The following is a 24,102-nucleotide window of genomic DNA, read 5'->3' as shown; positions in this document are numbered from 1 at the left end:
CCTAGTTAAGTAATCCCTGGTTAAGTCATCTCTGGTCAAAGTGGTCCCTGGTCAAGTCATTTCTGGTCAAGGTGGTCCCTGGTCAAAGTGGTCCCTAGTCAAATAATCTATGGTCAAGTCATCTCTCGTCAAAGTGGTCCCTGGCCAAGTCATTTCTGGTCAAGGTGGTCCTTGATCAAAGTGGTCCCTGGTCAAATCGTCCCTGGTCAAAGTGATCCCTGGTCAAAGTGGTCCCTGGTCAAGTCATCCCTGGTCAAATCATCCCCTGGTCAAGTGGTCCTTGGCCCAAAAAAAAAAAAGGTTGGGAACCACTGTTTTAAACAATCCACCCAAGGTTGTGTAGCTCTTTGGGGTGACTGGTTCATTCCCTCGAATGCCAATTCCTTGAAGCTTTGGATGAGAACTGCACTTTGGTGATAGCAGACTTTCCCTTGAGGCATGTGAGCATGGAACTGTTTCAAAGAGAAGTCTTATTATCATTCATACAACTTTATTAGTTAACAGACTCAGCCTATTTATAATATTCTTGGTCAAAACTGAGGATCTCGACAGAGACCATCCTTATAAAAGGTGTTGCACACCAAGCCATTGATAGGGTGGTGAGAAAGTGAAAAAGAAGAGGAGGAAAGTAGGAGGAAGGGAAAAGAAAACGAAGGAAGGAATGAAGTAGAAAACGAAGGGAAAGAAAAGAGACAGAAGGGGAGGGGGAGAAAAAGGAAATAATTAAACGGACGAATGGTATAAATATAAAGAAAGAAATGGAAGGAAGGAAGGAAGGAAGGAAAGAAGGAAGGAAGGAAGGAAGGAAGGAAGGAAGGAAGGAAGGAAGGAAGGAAGGAAGGAAGGAAGGGCAAGTGCCAGGAAGGGGAGAAAGAAGGGAGAAGGAAGAGAGGTGAGAGAAAAAGAAGGAAAGATAGAGGAAACAAAGGAGATGGAGAAGGGTTATGAGTAAAAACAATGAAGAAGGAAAGCAAAGGAAGGGAGAATGCATGTGAGGGATAAGGAGAAAGGAAAGAAAGAGTCACAAAGTGAACTTGCCCACCATCACAAGAGGATTGTCATGGAGACATAGTGAGCTAAGCACTCTCAGAACTGGAGAATGGAGGAAGCAGTCCCAAGGACACCCAGAGAAAGATACGGATATACGCTACTACAAGAATGGTATGTCTCATGTTGACATTTACAACAAGGAGTCAAAGCAGCAAGCATTGGACAAAAAAGTATTGCATAGATCCCAATTCTTAAGCAATTCTCCCACCAATATGAAGACGACTTGGAAAGGATGCACGTTACTGCCAGATCTCAGAGGTGCAATCCCCACCGGGATAACGCATCTCTTTCGCCCGAGCCGGACCAAACGGTTCATGTCCAAAATCCACCAGGAATTCTGGGTTCACGCAAAGGCCGCCCTTCACGGTGTCCACATCTAGCTGGAGCATGACCGAACCATCCCTGGAAAAGACATAATGAAAGGGGAAGTCAAGATTGTGTACTGTCACATTTTTCCCAACACACTGGCACTTTATCATGAGGTTTTCCAGGCTGTATTTGTACACAAGAGACCTTCCTCTGAGTAGGAGAAAGTGCGACTCACCCAAGGCCACCCTTACCTGATCAACTCTGGGTAAAACTGCCTGTCCCAAGGTGTGTAAAGAGAGGTGGTGACGTAGAGACGGTGGCCATCTAAGCTCAGCTGCAGCATATGAGGCCCTCCTTGGACCTTTTTGCCCTAAAGACAGTGGGGAAGAGATAGCCCCAGGATTAGGAAACATGTAAAAATGGCCATTTCAAAATCTGATGGGCAATCTGAGCAGTTAAACTGAAAATAACCTCAGTTGGGATGATTCCAACATAAATATATTTCCTGATAGAAAAAGTCTTGGAGCTAACTAGCTTACAGGTCTTATCTTCTAAAGGAGGAAATAGATCTATGCAGCTAAATTTTGCCTAGAGAAAGGCAAAATGCGCCTGTACAGAATTCCATTACTACATCATCAAAGGGGGAGGAAACATGATTTGGGGGAGGTTTCAGATTTGGAAGGCTGTATTCCTATGCATCCTATTCCCATTTTGATCTGTCTCCAAATCCACCTGGTCTGTCGTTGACCTTACCTGAATCACAAAGGGATCGGGTTGGCAGTCTAGTTCTGGATCTTCAAGGACGGTTACGAAACCCCCTTTCTCAAGGCTGTTCCCCACAAATACCTAAAGATCCCAAAGAGACATGGTCAGTCAAGAACTAAAAACAACAGGGGCAAAGAAATTGGATTCCCTGGGCTGGGACACCAGTCCCCATCATCCCCAGCTAGCAGCCAGGGACAATGGAATCCATCATCTGGAAACATATAGTTATGGAAGGTTGCAAGCTTACTTGCCCGACCAGTTTGGGACAGTGTGGGTTGGTGATATCGTATTGCCGAATATCGCCGTGCGCCCAGTTGCTTAAGTAGAGGAACCGATCATCCATGGAGATGATTAAATCAAAAAGAAACCCTGGAGGAGGAGCAGGATCATCAAGTCACAGGAGACCCCAAGGCAAAGCAATTTAATCCCTCCCAACAGATGACCACCTAGCCCCTCCTTCAAAACTTCCAGTAAGGAGACACCAGATTCCTAGGAAACATATTCGCCTGTAGAAGAGCTATTGCAGTCAGGACATTCTTCCTTATGTTTAGGTGGAATCTATTCTTGCAGTTTCAATTCATTGCTTCGTATCTTCTCACCTTGATGAAAGTACAATACCGAATGGCTGCTTTCTTGTTACTAACCTGGCATTTCGGGGTAGTTCCATCCCAATACTTTCTTGTTTGGGATTTGGATCACTTCATCAGCCGCCCAACATCCGTCCTGCAGAGAAAATCAAACTGACTGGTGAGATGGTTAGGAATGGACGCCCCCCCCCCCATGTTTTTTCTTGGGCGGAGTTTGCCTTGCCTTCTACCGATGGTGAGGGTGGGTTCCCACATCGGAGTAGGGATCCAAACTAGGTCTCCAGGTGCCAAACCATTAAACTACCCTGGCTCCCCGCAGCTAATGATCTTGCCTTGGGACTACCCTTTCCCTTTTTCACCTCTGTCTTGTAGAAATGGTGGATGGCGCTCTCCAGGGCGCATGCCACAAAACCATGGGCTGAGTTGGGGTTGTGCAAGAAGCGGATCTCTAGCGGACCTGAGTCTTCACTCACATTGACCGACTGGAGGAGGCGGTGGGTGGTCAAGTCCCAGACATTGATTTGGTGACCGTAGCGCCCTGGGGACAAACAGGATCCAGGATTATTCCAAGCTAGGTCTGACCAAAGCAGAATAACATGGGACTATCGCTTCCCACAATCTGGACACGAGACTCCTGTTTATGCAGTCTAGAACCGCATTGGCTTTTTAAGCACCTTGTTGAGTTGTGTTCACCTTATGGTTTACTAGCCACTTCATCCCATTGAAGCAGGGAAGTGTTTGGCAGAGTAGAGCTCTGTTTCGTAATGAAACAGATGACTTCCCTATCTTCATCACACTGTTAAATGTATCCGTGTTACTCAGCGTTCTTTGAGGGGTATTTTGCCATCACGCCATAAAGATTTGGTCCTGCCCAACATCCCTCTCTGTGTTCTTTGTTGGAAAAAAAACCCACCTCAGCTGTTACGTATCTTCGATTCCGGAAGCAAGGAGGGAGGGAGGGAAAGTGGCGATGCTCTCCCTCCCTCCCTCTCTCTCGGCTGCCCCACAGAGAAGGGTATGGACCTTGGAAAACTATATCTCCCAGGGCTGCATACCAGGAGCTATAGTATTAACAGTAAGGTCCAGCTGCATTCATTCCACAGTGTAGATGCCCCCAGATAAGGGTATGGACCTTGGGAAACTATAACTCCTTCGCATGGAGCCATGGCATTTAAAGTGGGGTGCAAGGGCATTCATCCCATACTGTAAACGCACCCAGGGAAGGGTATGGACTAGTGCTAGCTAGGTAGATGAGGAGTATGACTAACGCTAGCTCAGCCCATACATTGTCCGGACACGACCTAGCCCCCCTATATATTATCCTGGTCATTCTCCTAACAGGCCCCTGGAAATAGTTTTTGCCCCCGCTTTTGTCATTTTACCTATTACAGTACTGTACCCAAATGCTGATCCCATCTTATTTCAATTTGTATAAGTCTTGACCCAGCCTTTTAATTGTTCTGACCCATTGCTTTTCCTTGCCCTAACATATAGACATAAAGAGCATGTATGTGTTGTTGGGTAATTCCATGTTGCTTATGTTGCTGTTACTGTTATTTTTTATCATGTTGTGACTCCGTATGTTTTGATGTTGTTGTTTGAAAAATGCCCTGAGTCCCCCCGGGGAGATAGAGCGGTATATAAATAAAGTATTATTATTATTATTATTATTATTATTATTATTATTATGGACTTTGGAAATCTATGACTCCCAGGACTGCACTGCATGGAGAAATGGCATAATAATAATAATAATAATAATAATAATAATAATAATAATAATAATAGCATTTAAAGTGGGTCCCAACTGCATTTATTCTCTAATGCAGATGTGGACCTTGGGAAACTATAACTCCCAGAACTGCGAAGTATGTTATTTGAAGTGGGTCCCAACTTTTATTCTCCAGTTGAGATGCACCCAGACGTTGGTTTGGCTCCTCGCACAAGTTCCCTTCCCACAAATTTGGATACGGAATTTGACTGGAATGGTGATATGGCGGTTAATACTGTTTTATTGTTTTAATTAATGTTCTATTTATTGTTTTAATCGTTGTTATGTTGCTTTATTATATTTAATGGCATCATATTGTGCCAAATGTAAGCCATCCTGAGTCCTCCTTCGGGGGTTGAGAAGGATGGGGTAGAAATAAAAAAATTGGGGAAACAATTCATTTTAAACCTGGGAGCAATGAATGCCATCACATTACAGAAAAATGATCATTCCCCACCACCTCTTGAAATGTTTTAAAAGAATGCTGGCCCCCGCTCTTAAAATACGCAAAGAATGCTCTATCCTACACTTGAACCCAACTGAACAGTGGCTTTCCACATTTTAAGTGTAGCACTCAGTGGTATTTAGTAAATGTGATGAAGTGGTAGAACTCCGATATCCTTTTCACATTGACGCTCCTACCTTTTCTCAGATTGACTGGGTTGAAACTATCAAGAACGAACTTGGGTTGCCCCCCTTCGGTGGTGATCAGGACATTGTGCCGCGGCTGGAACCAGAAGTCAAACATCTCGATGGGTCCATCTTCCGGGCTCTCCCAAGTCCCTTTCACTTCCCAGGTTTCTGAGTCCAGAATAAGAAGTCCACCTGGGACCAAAAAAACAGGAACCATTGGAGTCAGAAGATACTGTGTTTGCAAAGAGCAATACTATGATTTCCATCCTGCTTTCACCCCAATGATTGGGATACAAAGCAGGTTACCTATTAGAATACTGGCAGGTAAAGGGTTGGTAGGTGAGTTGTGTGGTTCCCCCTATTGTGGATTGTTGATTGTATTCTCAAATAGGCATCTACACCTCCAGTACCTTTTCCTTTGCCAAATGCATCTCCAATGGCGCTGACGATAACCTCTCCATTGCCCGAGTCACGTGCGCTGGTCAAAGAACCCAAGTTGGCTTTCTTGATGATTTCTTGGGGTTCGATGATCTGTTGTGTCAGAGAAAGAAAACAGATCATTTCTGCATTCCATCCTATGTAAGGCCCTTTTCCTTAAAATCTAGGGTCCATCTTTTATAGTATAGCATTAATGCAGTTTGATACCATTTTGACTGCCATGGCTCAAGGCTATGGAATCCTGAGAGTTGTAGTTTTGCAAGGTTTAGATCCTTTTCTGCCCAAATGTACCTTGGGAAACTACAACTCTGAGAACTCCATAGCATACGATTACATAGCAGCCCTGGCATAGAAAGTCATGTCAAAATGTCTTCATTGCACAGTGTAGATGCACCCTGATTGTTTCTCCATGTGACTCCCTGACGTACTTTGCACAAGCTGGGAGCACACGGGTCGGAGCCCGTGTCCACCACATAAACACGGCCGGATTTCAGGCATGGGAGGACGAGGCAGTTGCGCTCCTTGCTGGGGTCACCAAAGGAGATGCTAGAGGTGTTCCAACCTGAGCAATAGAGTTCGTCGTCCAGGTAAGGCATGCGCAGGCGGTGAATGACCTGGTCAGGTAGACAAGGAGTATGTGGCATTGAAAAATCAGGTAAGGAAGATTCAGAAAAGGACCCAACACAGGCTGGAGAATCTAATCCACTAAATGTAAGGACAGGGATGAAAAATTATCCACTCCACCCCTCCCCAACTGCCCTGGTCTCAGAGGGAGAAGAGCAGCGAGGCACAGCTCTGTCATCCCTATGTCCAAAAATTAATGAAAGACTTGTCTCCTCCACCCAAACTGCCACTACTCTGGCCTTGGAGGGGAAGAAGAGCAGCCAGGATGAAATAACTTTGTTGCATCTCAACTAGCCTTTGAGAGAATGAAGAGCAGCTAAGATGAAATGCTTTTTCTCCATTCTAACTGACCCTTGAGGGAGAGAAGAGAAGCCAGGTGGACCCCAAATGCCACTGCCCTGGCCATCATGGGAGAGGAGAAACCAGGAAGAGCCAGGATGAGAAGCCCTTTCTCCACCCCAACAGCCACTGCCATGGCCATAGAGGAAGAGAAGGACAGCCAGGATGAGAATCCCTTTCTCCAGCCCAATGGCCACTGCCCTGGCCATCGAGGGAGAGAAGAACAAGAAGCCCTTCCTCCACCCCAACAGCCATTGCCCTGGCCATAGAGGAAGAGAAGGACAGCCAGGATGAGAATCCCTTTCTCCAGCCCAATGACCACTGCCCTAGACATCAAGGGAGAGAAGAACAAGAAGCCCTTCCTCCACCCCAACAGCCATTGCCCTGGCCATAGAGGAAGAGAAGGACAGCCAGGATGAGAATCCCTTTCTCCAGCCCAATGGCCACTGCCCTAGCCATCAAGGGAGAGGAGAACAGCCAAGACGAGAGCCCTTTCTCCACCCCAACAGCCATTGCCCTGGCCATAGAGGAAGAGAAGGACAGCCAGGATGAGAATCCCTTTCTCCAGCCCAATGGCCACTGCCCTGGCCATCGAGGGAGAGAAGAACAAGAAGCCCTTCCTCCACCCCAACAGCCATTGCCCTGGCCATAGAGGAAGAGAAGGACAGCCAGGATGAGAATCCCTTTCTCCAGCCCAATGACCACTGCCCTAGACATCAAGGGAGAGAAGAACAAGAAGCCCTTCCTCCACCCCAACAGCCATTGCCCTGGCCATAGAGGAAGAGAAGGACAGCCAGGATGAGAATCCCTTTCTCCAGCCCAATGGCCACTGCCCTAGCCATCAAGAGAGAGGAGAACAGCCAAGACGAGAGCCCTTTCTCCACCCCAACGGTCACTGCCCTGGCCATAGAGGAAGAGAAGAACAACCAGGACGATTAGCCCTTTCTCCAGCCCAATGGCCACTGCCCTGACCATCGAGGGAGAGAAGAACAAGAAGCCCTTCCTCCACCCCAACAGCCATTGCCCTGGCCATAGAGGAAGAGAAGGACAGCCAGGATGAGAATCCCTTTCTCCAGCCCAATGACCACTGCCCTGGCCATCGAGGGAGAGAAGAACAAGAAGCCCTTCCTCCACCCCAACAGCCATTGCCCTGGCCATAGAGGAAGAGAAGGACAGCCAGGATGCGAATCCCTTTCTCCAGCCCAATGACCACTGCCCTAGACATCAAGGGAGAGAAGAACAAGAAGCCCTTCCTCCACCCCAACAGCCATTGCCCTGGCCATAGAGGAAGAGAAGGACAGCCAGGATGAGAATCCCTTTCTCCAGCCCAATGACCACTGCCCTGGCCATCGAGGGACAGAAGAACAAGAAGCCCTTCCTCCACCCCAACAGCCATTGCCCTGGCAATAGAGGAAGAGAAGGACAGCCAGGATGAGAATCCCTTTCTCCAGCCCAATGGCCACTGCCCTAGCCATCAAGGGAGAGGAGAACAGCCAAGACGAGAGCCCTTTCTCCACCCCAACGGTCACTGCCCTGGCCATAGAGGAAGAGAAGAACAACCAGGATGATTAGCCCTTTCTCCACCCCAATTGCTAATTCCCTGATCGTTGTTGTTGTTCTTATTCATGATCTATATTACAATTGTCGATGATACTAAACAGGTCATGATCCATTATCTCCAATAATGATAGGGAAAGGAGAGAAGTGAAAACTATAAAATAGGATTTACCTTACAATAACATGGCGATTCTGGATCCACATCCACCGTGGCCAAATAGTTAGGTTGCCGGGATTCCCTTGGGCTCAAAACACACAGTACGTACATAAGCTTTTCTCTGGGGCCTGCAGAAACAAATTCTCATTTCAGGATCTTAAAGGCAAGGATGTATTTTGTTGCAAATGAGGAGGTAGAATCTGAACATATCAGCCCAACATACCTTTCATAGCATCCAATGGCGAAGCATAGCCGGGTCCATGGTATGAGCCATCCCTCTCTATACATTTGGGGAGAAACAAAAGATCAAGATCTGGTTTATTCACATTGAAAGGATATACTTGGATCAAAGAAGCACCTGAATCATAAGAGTCCTGCTGGAGGACCTAGGACATGTTTGGCCAGAGGTGGATAAGAGAAACCATATAAAATCTTAGCTGAATTTCTCTTCCGCTTCGTGGTCTGGGAATCTATCACAGTGGTCTTCTTAGGGACATTCAAACTCCAGCCAATATCAATGATCCACTGTATTCAGTAATAAGGAAATGAAAATGTTTTGGAGATCCAGGAGCCAAACACTGTATTAAGCAATACTTTCTTACTCTTTGTCTGAGTAGGATGGTCTTCTAGGGTCAGTGTCCGGGCAGTGGGTCCGTAGGTGATTGTGGAGCACTATTTTTGATCTGCATCTTCTCCCGCAGTAGGGCATTGGTTTCCAGGTGGAAGGCGGTCTTAGTCAGGGTTGGCTTGACACGCTTTCCTCTTGACACATTTCTCTCTTTCGCCCTCCATTCGTGCCTCTTCAAATTCTACAGCACTGCTGGTCACAGCTGACCTCCCATCTGGAGCGCTCAACGGCCAGGGCTTCCCCGTTTTTGGTGTCTATGCCAGAGTTTTTATGGTTGGCTTTGAGCCCATCTTTTAATCTCTTTTCCTGCCCATCAACATTCCATTTTCCTTTCTTGAGTTCAGACTAAAGCAACTGCTTTGGGAGACAGTTATCAGGCATTCAGACAACGTGGCCGGTCCAGCAGAGTTGATGGTGGAGGACCATCGCTTCAATGCTGGTGGTCTTTGCTTCTTCCAGCATGCTTACATTTGTCTGCTTGTCTACCCAAGGGATTTGCAGGATATTCTGGAGGCAACACTGATGGAATCGTTCCAGGAGTTGCATGTGACGTCTGTAGACATTCCTCGTTTTGCAGGCATAGAACAGGGTTGGGAGGACAATGGCTTTATAAACAAGCACTTTGGTAATCCCTATGGCTGTCCCGGTCCTCAAACACTCTCTGCTTCATTTGGGAAAATACTGCACTCGCAATAAGTAAATAAACCATATATGAAAAGCAGTCATCTAAAAAATATGGGTGGGAAAAGTGAAACAGGACCTGGGATTGGAGACTCATTGGGTCCAAACATGGACACCACCTTGAATTTGAGGATGAAATAAAGTCAGGGATGAATCCCTAAATCACAATAAATGTCCCAAATGGAGACGCCCAGATGTCTTACCTTTATTCGTGTTCATCTGGTCTGGATGTTTTCCATGCAATGCTTTGGTCTGGAGCTTAGACATCTCCTTTGCAACCTCAATGTATCTGACAGCCAGGAGTGTCTCTCCACTCCCTAAAGGAACCTATATACATGCGGAGGATATCTCTCCATCTTTATGTGTAACACATCGAAATGCTGAGGAAGTAAGCATCTTCCCTGGGAAAACCCCTTAAGGAAACGGCTGACTCCGGAAACAAACAACAACAATTTCAGGTGTAGTAATTGCTTTTTCTTCATTGTTTTGTTTATAAGAGAAGAAGGGAAAGCAAGGAATAGAGAATGGAGGAAGGGTGGAAGAAAGAAAAAGGAGAAAAGGAAGAAAGGAAGGAAGAGGATGAAAACAGAGGGGACTATACAGGGTGCGGCAGCATAACTTCCTTTTTTTAAATGCACGCCATTCAGTCGGTTGAAGACGTAGTGGAGCACTAGTGGTCTTATTCGAGAGGCAGGAGTATAAAGTTTTGTCCTGACTCAGTTCAGTCGCCATCATTTGTTGGAACAGTGAGGAGCGTGCTTTTGCCGTTGAGGCCTACTTTTCGAGCGGATGTTCTGTGATCGCAACCCAGTGCACCTTTCCGAATCGCTTTAATTTAGCCCCATTGGCCCCTGTCCCGGACCGGAAATCCATTGTGACGTGGGTCACTACATTCAGACAAACTGCAAGTGCGACAAGACGAAGAACCGGAGTCCCTTGGCCCATTAGATCACCTGAGAACATTGAGGCAGTGAGAGCTTCAATGTTGCGATCACCACGGCATTCTGCGCGCAAACATGCGTCTGCCCTTGGACTTTCCGATCGTTCTGATAGGAGAATTCTTCATGATGATCTTCATTTCCATCCTTACAAGATGGCGAATGTGCAGGAACTTTCTGAACGTGACTTCAGTTCTCGGAGGAATGTGTGTGAGGTTTTTCTCGAAGTCGTTCCTGAGGACGCTATTGTTTTTTTTAGTGATGAAGCCCAGTTTCATTTGTGAGGATCCGTCAACAAACAAAACATGCGCTACTGGGCTGCCAACAATCCTTGAGAATTGCATCAAAGGCCTTTGCATTCACCTCAAATCACAATGTGGTGTGCAATTTCCTCAGCTGGAATTACTGGTCCCTGGTTCTTTGAGGAAAATGAAGTCGCAGTGACTGAATTCAGATGTAAACATGCTACAGGAATTTTTTTCCCACGGCTAGATGGGTTGGACTTAGGGGACATTTGGTTCCAACAAGACGGTGCAACTGCACACACTTCAAGAGCATTGATGGCTGTTTTGAGGGAACACTTCCCAGAGTGCCTCATCTCATTTCGGGGGGATTTGGAGTGGCCGGCCCGCTCTCCAGATTTGGCCCCTTGTGATTTTTTTTCTATAGGGTTTTTTGAAATCCCGTGTTTATGTGAACCGTCCAAGGACCCTACAAGATTTGAAGACCAACATCCAGGAAGAAATTGCCAACGTAACACCTGCTATGCTGGCAAGAGTCATGACAAACGCCAGAAATAGGTTTACTCAGTGTATGAAGAATGGGGGACGTCACCTACCTAATTTGATCTTCAAAACTACATAAAACAAAACTTTAGGTATGTGCCTACATTATTAAAAAAAATTCTGATTCATACAATGGGTGTTATTAAGTTTTGAAAAAAGGAAGTTATGCTGCCACACCCTGTATATAGTAAATACTACATTAAGTTCAGTCGTGTCTGACTCTGGTGCTCATCTCCATTTCTAAGCTGAAGAGCTGCCGTTGTCCGTAGACACCTCCAAGGTAACGTGGCCAGCATGATTGCATGGGGCACCATTACCTCCCCGCAGAAGCAGAACCTATTGATCTACTCACATTTGCGTGTTTTTGGAACTGCTAGGTTGGCAGAAGCTGGGGCTAACAGCAAGAGCTCACGCCACTCCCCAGATTTGAACCGGTGACTTTTCGATCCTCAAATTCAGTAGCTCAGCGGTTTAACCCACTGCTCCACCAGGAGCTCCAGGATTATATACAACACTAGTTACATAAAAGAGGAGACTACCATTTTCTTCCTCCCTGCTCTTCCTTCTCTACTTCTCCCTGACTTTTCACTTCATCACATTTACTAAATTCCTCTGAATGCTACACTTAAAATGTGGAAAGCCACTGTTCTCAGCACTTTAGGTTGGGTTCAGGTGTTAGATACAGTGTTCTTTGCGTATTTTAAGCGTTGGGGCCAGCATTCTTTTCAAACGTTTCAGGAGGTGGTGGAGAAGTTGATTTCTGGTACTGATCCGGATGTTTGGCCAATTCTGTAATGTGATGGCATTCATTGCTCTCAGGTTTAAAATGAAACATTTCCCCAGTTTGTGGGAAGGGAAATTGTGGGAAGAACCAAGCCAATTGCTGGGCGCATCTGTACTGGAGAATTAAAGCAGTCTGGACCCATAAATCCATACTATGCAATCCTAGGAGCTATAGTTTCCCAAGGTCTGCACCCTTCTCTGGATCCATCTGCACTGAAGAATAAATGCAGTTGGGACCTACTTTAAATGCTATTATTATTATTATTATTATTATTATTATTGGATTGTTGTAGTTTTTCATGATGTATGACTATCTTCTAGAATATGGCCATACAGCCTGAAAAACCTTCAACAATCCAGTGATTCCGGCCCTAAAAGCCTTCGACAATACATTATTGTTGTTATTATTGTTATTATGCCATGTCTCCATGCTGTGCAGTCCTGGAAGTCATAGTTTCCCAAAGTCCATACACTTCTCTGGGTGCATTTACAGTATGAAATTAATGCCCTTGCACCCCACTTTAAATACCATAGCTCCATACTATGCGGTCCTGGTAGTTATCGTTTTCCAAGGTCCATACCCTTCCCACAATCATTTAGGTTGGATCATGAAGGGTCTGTGTAACAAGTTTGGTCCAGAGCCATCAAACCATGGATGAGCCTTTGTGATACATTCCTACCTACCTACCGGTTGTTAGGAATGGTGGGAGTTGGAGTCCAAAACACTTGGAGGGCTGAAGTTTGTCCATGCCTGTGTTAGAGTCATAACCTTTTGGGAAAATGGCATTCATGCAAGACAATGTGGCTTCAGTTATTAGATTAAGTCATATGCCAGTGTACAAAAACATACACACACATATATAGCAGAGTTTCAGAAGTGTATTTTTTGTTGCCCAAAAACATCTACTATCCCTTAACCTATATTTGCCTTTAAATAATGCTCGTAGGAGACAAAAATAAGTAGACATCTTAAAAAGTAACATAGTTGGTTTATGTATTCAGCATACATATACTTTGCATATCAATCCAATAACAAATAGATTTAAATTGTTTCTCTGTGCAAGTAACACAGGGCATCATTCGTAGAATCAATAGTATCTCTCTGGTCTGAGAGTCTAATAGAGTCTCTGCCTAGTCTGAAAGCCCATGGAGTCTGCATAGCCTAAGAAAACATGCATCTGTTCTTACTGCTCTAAGCAAAAACTGTTTCTAAAATGGAGTCTGAGTCCTGAACAAGCCCAGACCTGATCACGTGGTCTGCAGCCCCTCCCACAACAAAGAGTTAAAGAAAAAGTACAAACACAATACAAATACAATGCAATAAGCAATCTGAATTATATACATAGCAATAACTAGTGGTGGCTTGAAAAACGTTGCTATTTCTAACAAGAAGTCACAACAGCAAGCATTGACCAAAAAAAGTATTGTATAGATTCCATTTTGAGTGATTTTTTGAGTGATTTGTCGATGACTTGGAAAGCATACATGCTACTCCCAGATCTCGGAAGCGCATCTCTTTTGCCTGAGATGCCCGAAATCCACCAGGAATTCCCAGTTCACAGAAAGGCCACCCTTCACAGTGTCCACATTCAGCTGGACCATGACCGAACCTTCCCTGGAAAAGACATACCGGGTAAAAGTCAACGTTGTGTGCTGTCAAGTTGTTTCCAACCCATGGACACCTTATCACACGACTTTTCAGGCTGTATGTGTACAGAGGCCTTCCTTTGAGGTGGAAAGAGTGCAACCCGTCCACAGTCACTCTTACCTAACCAGCTTGGGGTAAAATTGTTTGTCCCAAGGTGTGAAAGAAGAGGTTGTGACGAAACGAGTGCCATCTAAGTTCAGCTGCAATGTATGAGGCCCTCCTTGGACCTTCTTGTCCTAGAGACAGTGGGGAAGAAATAGCCCTAGGATTAGGAAACATGACAAAAGGACAGGAAACATGGAACGGGCAGTTTTCTCTGCAGGCCTTCTCAAAATAAAGTCAAGGAGCAAATTCAAGACAAGTATTGGATTTGGAAGGCCAGATTTCTATGCAGTCTCTTCCCATTTTGATCTGTCTTCAAATCTCAAATCTGTCTGGTCCATCATTGACCTTACCTGGATCACAAAGGGATCGGGTTGGCAGTCCAGCTCCAGATCCTCAAGGACAGTTACAGGACCCCCTTTCTCAAGGCTGCCCCCCACAAACACCTAAAGATTTATTTATTTATTTATTTACTTTACTTTACTTATATACCGCTGTTCTCAGCCCGGGGGCGACTCACAGCGGTGTAAGATCCCAAAGAGACAAGGTCAGTTGGGCAGTAAAAACAACAGTGGCAAAGAAATGGAAGTCCCTGGTCCCATCATCCCCAGCCAGCAGCCTGGAGTGATGGAATCCATCTTCTGGAAACTTATAGTTATGGAAGGTTGCAAACTTACCTGCCCGACCAGTTTGGGACAGTGTGGGTTGGTGATATCATATTGCCGGACATCACCATGCACCCAGTTGCTTGCATAGAGGAACCGGTCATCCATAGAAAGAATCTATTACAGTACCTCCTTAGGTAAACCTAGACATAGACATGGCAGACAAGGCAGATGATGATGATGATGATTTTTCTCTCCAAAGGAGACTCAAGGAGGCAAAACTATCCCTGCAAGACTGTTCTTGTCTCTACTGCTCTTTGTTTTTAGTGACCTTGATTAGCCATTAGTGTATTTGTGATATTTTGGTAACATCACTTTAAACCAGTGGTTCCCAATCTGTGGTCTATGGACCACCAGTAGAATGAAAATATGGTCTGCGGCCTCACCATTAATACAGCGTTGTCTCGAAACCACATAGCAACTAGAGTGACTAGTCTTGCAAACTCTCTTCTTGTGCCGAGGCAACAGGGATGTTGGGAGGGGAGACTGACTACCCACGAAAGATGACTACTACCACATCAGCTCTAGATTATTAAATATGGTTTTCTGTGGGTGAGCAGATGACGATTACTGGATGGCATATGTTCTGTATCAGAAACTAGAGCTGATGTGGTCTATCCAATGCGGTTTTCTGGATCAGCACCCCACATAACCAAGTCCTATCTAAAGTTGACCAAAAACCGATTCGTAACCCTTTTGGATATTTGTTGCCAGTGTGATGCAACAAAGTCCCACTTAGTCAAAGCAATGGTATTCCCCATGGTAACCTACGGATGTGAGAGCTGGACCATAGGGAAGGCTGAGCGAAGGAAGATAGATGCTTTTGAACTGTGGTGTTGGAGGAAAGTTCTGAGAGTGCCTTGGACTGCGAGAAGATCCAACCAGTCCATCCTCCAGGAAATAAAGCCCGACTGCTTATTGGAGGGAAGAATAGTAGAGGCCAAGATGAAGTACTTTGGCCACATCATGAGAAGACAGGAAAGCTTGGAGAAGAGTATGATGCTGGGGAAAATGGAAGGAAAAAGGAAGAGGGGCCGACCAAGGGCAAGATGGATGGATGGTATCCTTGAAGTCACTGGATTGACCTTGAAGGAGCTGGGGGTGGTGACGGCTGACAGGGAGCTCTGGCGTGGACTGGTCCATGAAGTCACGAAGAGTCGGAAACGACTTAACGAATGAACAACAAAACCCTTTTGGAATTAATGTTGGAGAGTGGTCCCTGATCAAAGTGGTCCTTGGTCGAAGGGGTCCCTAGTCAAGTCATCTCTGGTCAAAGTGGTCCCTGGTGAAGTTATCCCTAGTCAAGTCATCTCTGGTCAAAGTGGTCCCTGGTCAATTAATCCTTGGTCAAGCTGTCTCTGGTCAAAGTGGTCCCTGGTCAAGTCATCCCTGGTCAGAGTGGTCCCTGTCAGAGTGGTCCCTGGTCAAAGTGGTCCTTGGTCGAAGCGGTCCCTAGTCAAGTCATCCCTGGTCAAGTCATCTCTGGTCAAAGTGGTCCCTGGTCAAGTTATCACTGGTCAAGTCATCTCTGGTCAAAGTGGTCCCTAGTCAAGTAATCCCTGGTCAAGTTGTCTCTGGTCAGAGTGGTCCCTGGTCAAGTTATCACTGGTCAAGTCATCTCTGGTCAAAGTGGTCCCTAGTCAAGTAATCCCTGGTCAAGTTGTCTCTGGTCAGAGTGGTCCCTGGTCAAGTCATCCCTGGTCAAAGTGGTTCCTGGTCAAGTGATCCCTGGTCAAAGTGGTCCCTGGTCAAGTGATCCCTAGTCAAGTCATCTCTGGTCAAAGTAGCCCCTGGTCAAGTGGTCCTTGTAAAAAAAAAAGGTTGGGAACCACTGCTTTAAACAATCAACCCAAGGTGGTGAACCTCTTTGGGGTGACCGGTTCATTCCCTCGGATGCCCATTCCTTGAAGCTTTGGATGAGAACTGCACTTTGGTGATATCAGACTTTCCCTTGAGGCATGTGAGCATGGAACTGTTTCAAAGAGAAATCTTATTATTGTTCAAACAACTTTATTAGTTAACAGACTCGGCCTCTTTATAATATTCTTGGTCAGAACTGAAGATCTCGACAGAGACTGTCCTTATAAAAGGTGTTGCACATCAAACCATTGATAGGAAGGTAAGAAAGTGAAAAAGAAGAGGAGGAAAGGAGGAGGAAGGGAGCAGAAAATGGAGGAAGGAAGGAGAAGATGAAAGGGAAAGAAAGGAGACGGAGGGGGGAAGAAAAAGGAAGGAACAAAACAGGAAAAAGGTATAAGTGTAAAGAAAAAAAATGGAAAGAAGAGAAGGGCCAGGAAGGGGAGAAAGAAGGGAGAAGAAAGAGATATCAGAAAAAAAGAAGGGAAGATAAAGGAAAGAAAGGAGATGGAGAAAGGTTAAGAGGAAAAACAAGGAAGAAGGAAAGCAAAGGAAGAGAGAATGCATGTGAGGGATAAGGAGAAAGGAAAGAAAGAGTCACAAAGTGAGCTTGCCCACCATCACAAGAGAATTGCCATAGAGACATGGTGAGGTAGGCACTCTCAGAGCTGGAGAAGGGAGGAAGTAGTCCCCAGAGAAAGATACAGATATATGCTATTACAAGGATGGTATGTCTCATGTTGACATTTACAGCAAGGAGTCAAAGCAGCAAGCATTGGACAAAAAAATATTGCATAGATCCCAATTCTTAAGCAATTCTCCCGCCGATATGAAGACGACTTTGAAAGAATGCACGTTACGCCCAGATCTCGGAGGTGCAATCCCCACCGGGATAGCGCATGTCTTTCGCCCGAGCCGGACCGAACGGTTCATGTCCAAAATCCACCAGGAATTCCGGGTTCACACAAAGGCCGCCCTTCACAGTGTCCACATCCAGCTGGAGCATGACCGAACCATCCCTGGAAAAGACATAATGAAAGTCAAGATTGTGTACTGTCACGTTTTTCCCGACACATTGGCACTTAATCATGAGGTTTTCCAGGGTGTATTTGTATATAAGAGGCAGGCATGTAGCCCGGGGGGGGGGGGGGGGGGGGGGGGGCTCGAAATTTTCATGGTGGTTCGCGAAAAGGCCTTAATGGTGCATTATTTAAACTGTTATGTTTATTCATGTCATGCTCTGATCACCATACTCAATATATCCCACATGCATGGGAGTATTGGGGTAATGATAAAAAAGGTTTGCTAGGCTAGACCCTCTTTCACTCAGACTCAGCCCCCCCCCCCGAAACCCCCCCTGAAAAAAAATTCAGCCCCCCCCCCCCCCGAAACGAAATCCTGGCTACGGGCCTGATAAGAGGCCTTCCCCTGAGTAGGAGAAAGTGCGACTCCCCCAAGGCCACTCTTACCTGATCAAGTCCGGGTAAAACTGCCTGTCCCAAGGTGTGTAAAGAGAGGTGGTGACATAGAGACGGTGGCCGTCTAAGCTCAGCTGCAGCATATGAGGCCCTCCTTGGACCTTCTTGCCCTAAAGCCCCAGAATTAGAAAACTTGTAAAAATTGCCTTTTCAAAATCTGATGGGCAATCCGAGCAGTTAGACTGAAAATAACCCACAGTTGGGATGATTCCAACATAAATATAATTCCTGATAGAAAAAGTCTTGGAGCTAACTAGCTTACAGGTCTTATCTTCTAAAGGAGGTAAAAGATCCATGCAGCTAAATTTTGCCTAGAGAAAGGCAAAATGCGCCCGCACAGAATTCCATTACTACATCATCAAATTGGGAGGAAACATGCATATGAATGGGGGGGGGGGGATGAATTCTTCATCCTAGTCCTATCTCTAGCCTAGCTACTCATCGAGGTTTGGAAACTTGATGACACAAGAAACTTCTGCAGTCTAAGGATGAAACTCAACAAAATCAACTGCAAGCCTTTTCAAAATCAACTTGCGAATGTATTCGGCTTAATTCAGACCGCTTATCTACATTAATAATCCCAAACCGGTCTCCTAAGGTAAATTGGTGTAACCAGGTTGGCGGGCCCTCCGGGTTGAAGGTGGTGCTGTTGAACGCCAGATCTGTCAACGGAAAAATGACCTTTATCCAAGATTTAATCCTGGATGAGCGGGCAGATCTGGCGTGCATCACGGAGACCTGGTTGGATGAAGCTGGAGGCGTGAATCTTACCCAGCTTTGTCCTCCAGGCTTCTCCGTACAGCACCAACCGAGATCCGGAGGACGGGGAGGCGGGGTCGCAGTGGTCTATAGAGATTCCATCCATCTGACCAGGAGTCCCATCCCGCAGACCACAAATTTTGAATGCGTCCACCTGAGGGTGGGTGACCGGGACAGAATAGGGATTCTGCTAGTGTACCGTCCACCTCGCTGCACTACAGTCTCCCTACCTGAGCTAGCGGGGGTAGTCTCGAGCCTGGCGTTGGAGTCTCAACGGCTTCTCGTGCTGGGAGACTTCAATATCCATGCCGAGGCGACCCTCACAGGAGCGGCTCAGGACTTCATGTCTGCCATGGCAACCATGTGGCTGTCCCAACAAATATCTGGCCCCACCCACTGTGCTGGACATACATTGGACTTGGTTTTCTGCCAGGGATGGGAGCAGGGTGGCGGTGTGGAGGAGTTGTCCATCTCTCCATTGCCATGGACTGACCACTTCCTGATCAGATTTAGGCTCACTGCGTCCCCTAACCTCTGCAAAGGTGGAGGACCCATTAAGATGGTCCGCCCCAGGAGGCTTATGGATCCGAATGGATTCCTGACGGCTCTTGGGGATTTTCCCGCCACCTCGGCAGGTGACCATGTCGAGGCCTTGGTCGCTCTCTGGAATGGGGAGATGGCCAGGGCAGTTGACATGATCGCTCCGGAACGTCCCCTCTCAAGTAGCCGAGCTAAACCAGCCCCTTGGTTTACTGAGGAACTGGCAGTGATGAAGCGAAGGAAGCGGGAACTAGAGAGCGTGTGGCGTTCGGATCCGAGCGAGTCAAATCGAACACGGTTTGTGTCCTTTTTAAGGGCATATGCCGCGGCAATAAAAGCCGCAAAGAAAACTTTCTTTGCGGCCACTATTGCGTCTGCAAGGAACCGTCCGGCAGAGTTGTTCCGGATTGTCAGAGGTCTTTTAACTCCCGCCACTTCAGGCGGGAGCCCTGACAATTCGGCCTCGCGCTGCGAAGCATTTGCTCGGTTCTTTGCAGACAAAGTCGCCTTGATCCGTTCTGGGCTGGACACCATGTTAAATGCAGTCTCTGAGGATGTGACACGAGCACCTGCTTGTCCTATTTTGATGGATTCTTTTCAGTTTGTGAAGCCCGAGGATGTGGACAAGATACTTGGAGGAATGAGGCCCACCACGTCCATCCTAGACCCCTGTCCATCCTGGCTTCTGAAGGAGGCCAGAGGGGGATTGGCTGAGTGGGTAACGGTGGTGGTTAATGCCTCCCTTCGGGAAGGCAAGATTCCAGCGAGCTTAAAACAAGCTATTATAAAACCGCTGTTGAAGAAACCATCACTGGACCCCACTAAATTTGACAGCTTTCGGCCTGTTTCCAATCTCCCCTTTTTGGGCAAAGTCATGGAAAGCGTGGTGGCCTCACAACTCCAGGTATTCTTGAGAGACACGGATTATCTGGATTCGGCACAGTCTGGTTTCAGACCGGGACATGGAACTGAGACGGTCTTGGTCGCCTTAGTGGATGATCTGCGCCGGGAGCTAGACAGGGGGAGTGTGTCCCTGTTGGTGCTCCTGGACCTCTCAGCGGCCTTCGATACCGTCGACCACGGTATCCTTCTGGGGCGCCTTGCGGAAATGGGCCTTGGGGGCACTGTTCGGCAATGGCTCCGGTCATTTCTGGAGAGCCGCACCCAGAAGGTGTTATTGGGGGACACCTGTTCAACACCACAGCCTTTGACCTGTGGGGTTCCACAGGGCTCTATACTGTCCCCCATGCTGTTTAACATCTACATGAAGCCGCTGGGTGAGATCATCCGGAGTTTCGGGGTGCGGTGTCATCTGTACGCAGATGATGTCCAACTCTGTCACTCCTTCCCACCTGCTACTAAGGAGGCTGTCGAGGTCCTGAACCGGTGCCTGGCCGCTGTAACGGTCTGGATGAGGGCTAACAAACTGAAATTAAATCCAGACAAGACAGAGGTACTCCTGGTCAGTCGCAAGGCCGAACAGGGTATAGGGTTACAGCCTGTGCTGGATGGGGTCGCACTCCCCTTGAAGGCGCAGGTTCGCAGCTTGGGTGTGACCCTGGATTCGTAGTTGAGCCTGGATCCCCAGGTTTCAGCGGTGACCAGGGGAGCATTTGCACAGCTTAGGCTCGTGCGCCAGCTGCGCCCGTACCTCGGGAAGTCTGACTTGGCCACGGTGGTACACGCTCTGGTCACATCCCGCCTTGACTACTGCAACGCTCTCTACGTGGGGCTGCCCTTGAAGACGGCCCGGAAGCTTCAGCTAGTCCAGCGCGCGGCAGCCATGTTACTAACAGGAGCGGGATGCAGGGAGCACACAACGCCCTTGCTGTTCCAGCTCCACTGGCTGCCGATCTGCTACCGGGCCCAATTTAAGGTGCTGGTGTTGGCCTACAAAGCCCTAAACGGTTCCGGCCCAAAATACCTTTCTGACCGCATCTTGGCCTATGAGCCCACGAGGGCCTTGAGATCGTCTGTGGAGGCCCTTCTCTCGATCCCGCCTGCCTCACAGGCACGTCTGGCGGGGACGAGAGATAGGGCCTTCTCGGTGGTGGCCCCCCGGCTGTGGAACACCCTCCCTGTAGACATCAGACAGGCGCCCTCCCTTATGTCATTCCGCAGGAGCCTAAAGACATGGTTATTTGAGAAGGCGTTTAACTAAGTGCTACAACAATTGGCAATGACGACTGGAACGGAATATGGATTACGAGATTGGTTTACGATTCTACAATGAGACGGCGCGGATGATTTAGTGTAATTATATGATTGTTGTATTATTGATAGTTATGTTGATATTTCGTTGTGCTATTGCTTTATTGTAAACTGTGTTTTTATATGTTGTACACCGCCGTGAGTCGCCCTAGGGCTGAGAACGGCGGTCAACAAATGAAGTAAATAAATAAATAAATAAATAAATGTAATGGAGCAAATCCAATGTAAGTTTCAGATTTGGAAGGCTGTTTTCCTATGCAGCCTATTCCCATTTTGATCTATCTCCAAATCCACCTGGTCCGTTGTCGACCTTACCTGAATCACGAAGGGATCGGGTTGGCAGTCCAGCTCTAGATCTTCAAGGACAGTTACAGGACCCCCTTTCCTAAGGCTGTTCCCCACAAATACCTAAAGATCCCAAAGAGACATAGTCAGTCGAGAACTAAAAACAACAGGGGCAAAGAAAATTGGATTCCCTGGGCTGGGACACCAGTCCCCATCATCCCCAGCTAGCAGCCAGGGACAATGGAATCCATCATCTGGAAACATATAGTTATGGAAGGTTGCAAGCTTACTTGCCCGACCAGTTTGGGACAGTATGGGTTGGTGATATCATATTGCCGAATATCGCCGTGCGCCCAGTTGCTTAAGTAGAGGAACCGATCATCCATGGAGATGAGTAAATCAAAAGGAAACCCTGGAGGAGGAGCAGGATCATCAAGTCTCAGGAGACCCCAAGGCAAGGCAGTTCAATCCCTCCCAACAGATGACCACCTAGCCTCTGCTTCAAAACTTCCAGCAAGGAGACACCAGATTCCTAGGAAACATATTCGCCTGTAGAAGAGCTATTGCAGTCAGGACATTCTTCCTTATGTTTAGGTGGAATGTATTCTTGCAGTTTCAATTCATTGCTTCGTATCTTCTCACCTTGGTGAAACTACAATACCGAATGGCTGCTTTCTTGTTACTAACCTGGCATTTCGGGGTAGTTCCATCCCAATACCTTCTTGTTTGGGATTTGGATCACTTTATCAGCCGCCCAACATCCGTCCTGCAGAGAAAACCAAACTGACCGGTGAGATGGTTTGGAAAATGGACGCCCCCCATGGTTTTTCGTGGGGGGAGTTTGCCTTGCCTTCTACCCATGGTGAGGGTGGGTTCCCACATCGGAGTAGGGATCTGAACCAGGTCTCCAGGCGCCAAACCATTAAACTACCCTGGCTCCCCGCAGCTAATGATCTTGCCTTGGGACTACCCTTTCCCTTTTTCACCTCTGTCTTGTAGAAATGATGGATGGCGCTCTCCATGCCGCATGCCACAAAACCATGGGCTGAGTTGGGGTTGTGCAAGAAGCGGATCTCCACCGGAGCTGAGTCTTCACTCATATTGATCGACTGGAGGAGGCGGTGGGTGGTCAAGTCCCAGACATTGATTTGGTGACCATAGCGCCCTGGGGACAAACAGGATCCATGATTATTCCAAGTGAAGTCTGACCAAAGCAGAATAGCATGGGACTATCACTTCCCGCAATCTGGACACTAGACTCCTGTTGATGCAATCTAGAACCGCATTGGCGTTTTTAACACCCGTATCACACTGTTGGGTTGTATTCACCTTACGGTTTACTAGAACGCCTAGATCCCTTACACATTGAAGCTCCTACCTTTTCTCTGATTGACTGGGTTGAAAGTATCACTAAAGAATTTGGGTTGCCCCCCTTCGGCGGTGATCAGGACATTGTGCCGCGGCTGGAACCAGAAGTCAAACATCTCGATGGGTCCATCTTCCGGGCTCTCCCAAGTCCCTTTCACTTCCCAGGTTTCAGAGTCCACAACAAGAAGTCCACCTGGGACCAAAAAACAGGAACCACTGGAGTATTTGTGTTTGCAAAAAGCAATATTATGATTCCTGTCCTGCTTTCACCCCAACGATTAGGATTCAATGCAGGTTGCCTATTAGAATACTGGCAGGTAAAGGGTTGGTAGGTGAGTTGTGTGTTCTCCCCCTATTGCTGATTGTATTCCCAAATAGGCATCGTCACCTCCAATACCTTTTCCTTTGCCAAATGCATCTCCAATGGAGCTGATCATAACCTCTCCATTGCCCGAGTCACGTGCGCTGCTCAAAAAACCCAAGTTGGCTTTCTTGATGATTTCTCGGGTTTCGATGATCTGATATGTCAGAGAAAGAAAACAGGTAATTTCTGCATGCCATCCTATGTAAAGCCTTTTCCCTTAAAATCTAGGGTGCATCTTCTATATAATAGCATTAATGCGGTTTGATACCATTTTGACTGCCATGACTCAAGGCTATGGAATCCTGGGAGTTGTAGTTTTGCAAGGTTTAGATCCTTTTCTGCCCAAATATACCTCAGGAAACTACAACTCTGAGAACTCCATAGCACACGATTACATAGCATACGATTACATAGAAAGTCGTGTCAAAATGTCTTCATTGCACAGTGTAGATGCACCCTGATTGTTTCTCCATGTGACTCCCTGACGTACTTTGCACAAGCTGGGAGCACACGGGTCGGAGCCCGTGTCCACCACATAAACACGGCCGGATTTCAGGCATGGGAGGATGAGGCGGTTGCGCTCCTTGCTGGTGTCGCCGAAGGAGATGCTAGAGGTGTTCCAGCCTGAGCGATAGAGTTCATCGTCTAGGTAAGGCATGCGCAGGCGGTGAATGACCTGGGCAGGTAGATGAGAAGTATGTGGCATTGAAAAATCAGGTAGGGAAGATTCAGAAAAGGACCCAACACAGGCTGGAGAATCTAACCCACTAAATGTATGGA

At 47.1% G+C, this 24,102-nt stretch overlaps 2 protein-coding genes across 2 annotated transcripts in view; both read right to left on the bottom strand.

Moving 5' to 3' along the window:
- Positions 1 to 483: 483 nt before the first annotated feature.
- Positions 484 to 9,925, bottom strand: LOC132764192 (methanethiol oxidase-like). The gene is made up of 12 exons (XM_067472636.1): positions 9,743 to 9,925; positions 8,454 to 8,510; positions 8,246 to 8,358; positions 5,982 to 6,167; positions 5,526 to 5,646; positions 5,125 to 5,307; positions 3,071 to 3,249; positions 2,769 to 2,847; positions 2,372 to 2,493; positions 2,113 to 2,205; positions 1,611 to 1,729; positions 484 to 1,452 (listed from the first exon to the last, which is right to left on the bottom strand). The coding sequence occupies exons 1-12, from the start codon at positions 9,804 to 9,806 to the stop codon at positions 1,290 to 1,292; spliced, it is 1,479 nt and encodes a 492-aa protein (XP_067328737.1). The 5' UTR covers positions 9,807 to 9,925; the 3' UTR covers positions 484 to 1,289.
- Positions 9,926 to 16,474: 6,549 nt separating this feature from the next.
- The window catches only part of LOC137097731 (methanethiol oxidase-like), a 10,610-nt gene continuing 2,982 nt past the window's right edge, over positions 16,475 to 24,102 (bottom strand). The window contains exons 4-12 of the mRNA XM_067472635.1: positions 23,813 to 23,998; positions 23,356 to 23,476; positions 22,969 to 23,151; positions 22,577 to 22,755; positions 22,278 to 22,356; positions 21,881 to 22,002; positions 21,621 to 21,713; positions 17,787 to 17,905; positions 16,475 to 17,336 (exon numbers count right to left, since the gene is read on the bottom strand). Of these exons, the coding sequence (XP_067328736.1) occupies positions 17,174 to 17,336; positions 17,787 to 17,905; positions 21,621 to 21,713; positions 21,881 to 22,002; positions 22,278 to 22,356; positions 22,577 to 22,755; positions 22,969 to 23,151; positions 23,356 to 23,476; positions 23,813 to 23,998 (1,245 nt within the window). The 3' untranslated portion in view covers positions 16,475 to 17,173. The remainder of the gene's footprint in view (positions 17,337 to 17,786; positions 17,906 to 21,620; positions 21,714 to 21,880; positions 22,003 to 22,277; positions 22,357 to 22,576; positions 22,756 to 22,968; positions 23,152 to 23,355; positions 23,477 to 23,812; positions 23,999 to 24,102) is intronic.

Source organism: Anolis sagrei, chromosome 12, assembly GCF_037176765.1.
Source record: "Anolis sagrei isolate rAnoSag1 chromosome 12, rAnoSag1.mat, whole genome shotgun sequence".
Lineage (NCBI taxonomy): Eukaryota > Metazoa > Chordata > Lepidosauria > Squamata > Dactyloidae > Anolis > Anolis sagrei.
Note: the sequence above shows the minus strand (reverse complement) of the source record. Positions and strands in the feature narration are given on the sequence as shown.

Bases quoted from the DNA above. Each gene is read 5' to 3' on its own strand.
- LOC132764192 (XM_067472636.1), bottom strand. From the start codon at position 9,806: ATGTCTAAGCTCCAGACCAAAGCATTGCATGGAAAACATCCAGACCAG. The intron at 6,168-8,245 runs GTAAATCCTATT...CTACCTGACCAG, and splicing joins AATCGCCATGTTATTGTAAG to GTCATTCACCGCCTGCGCAT. The intron at 3,250-5,124 runs GTAGGAGCGTCA...GTTTGTCCCCAG, and splicing joins CCCAGTCAATCTGAGAAAAG to GGCGCTACGGTCACCAAATC.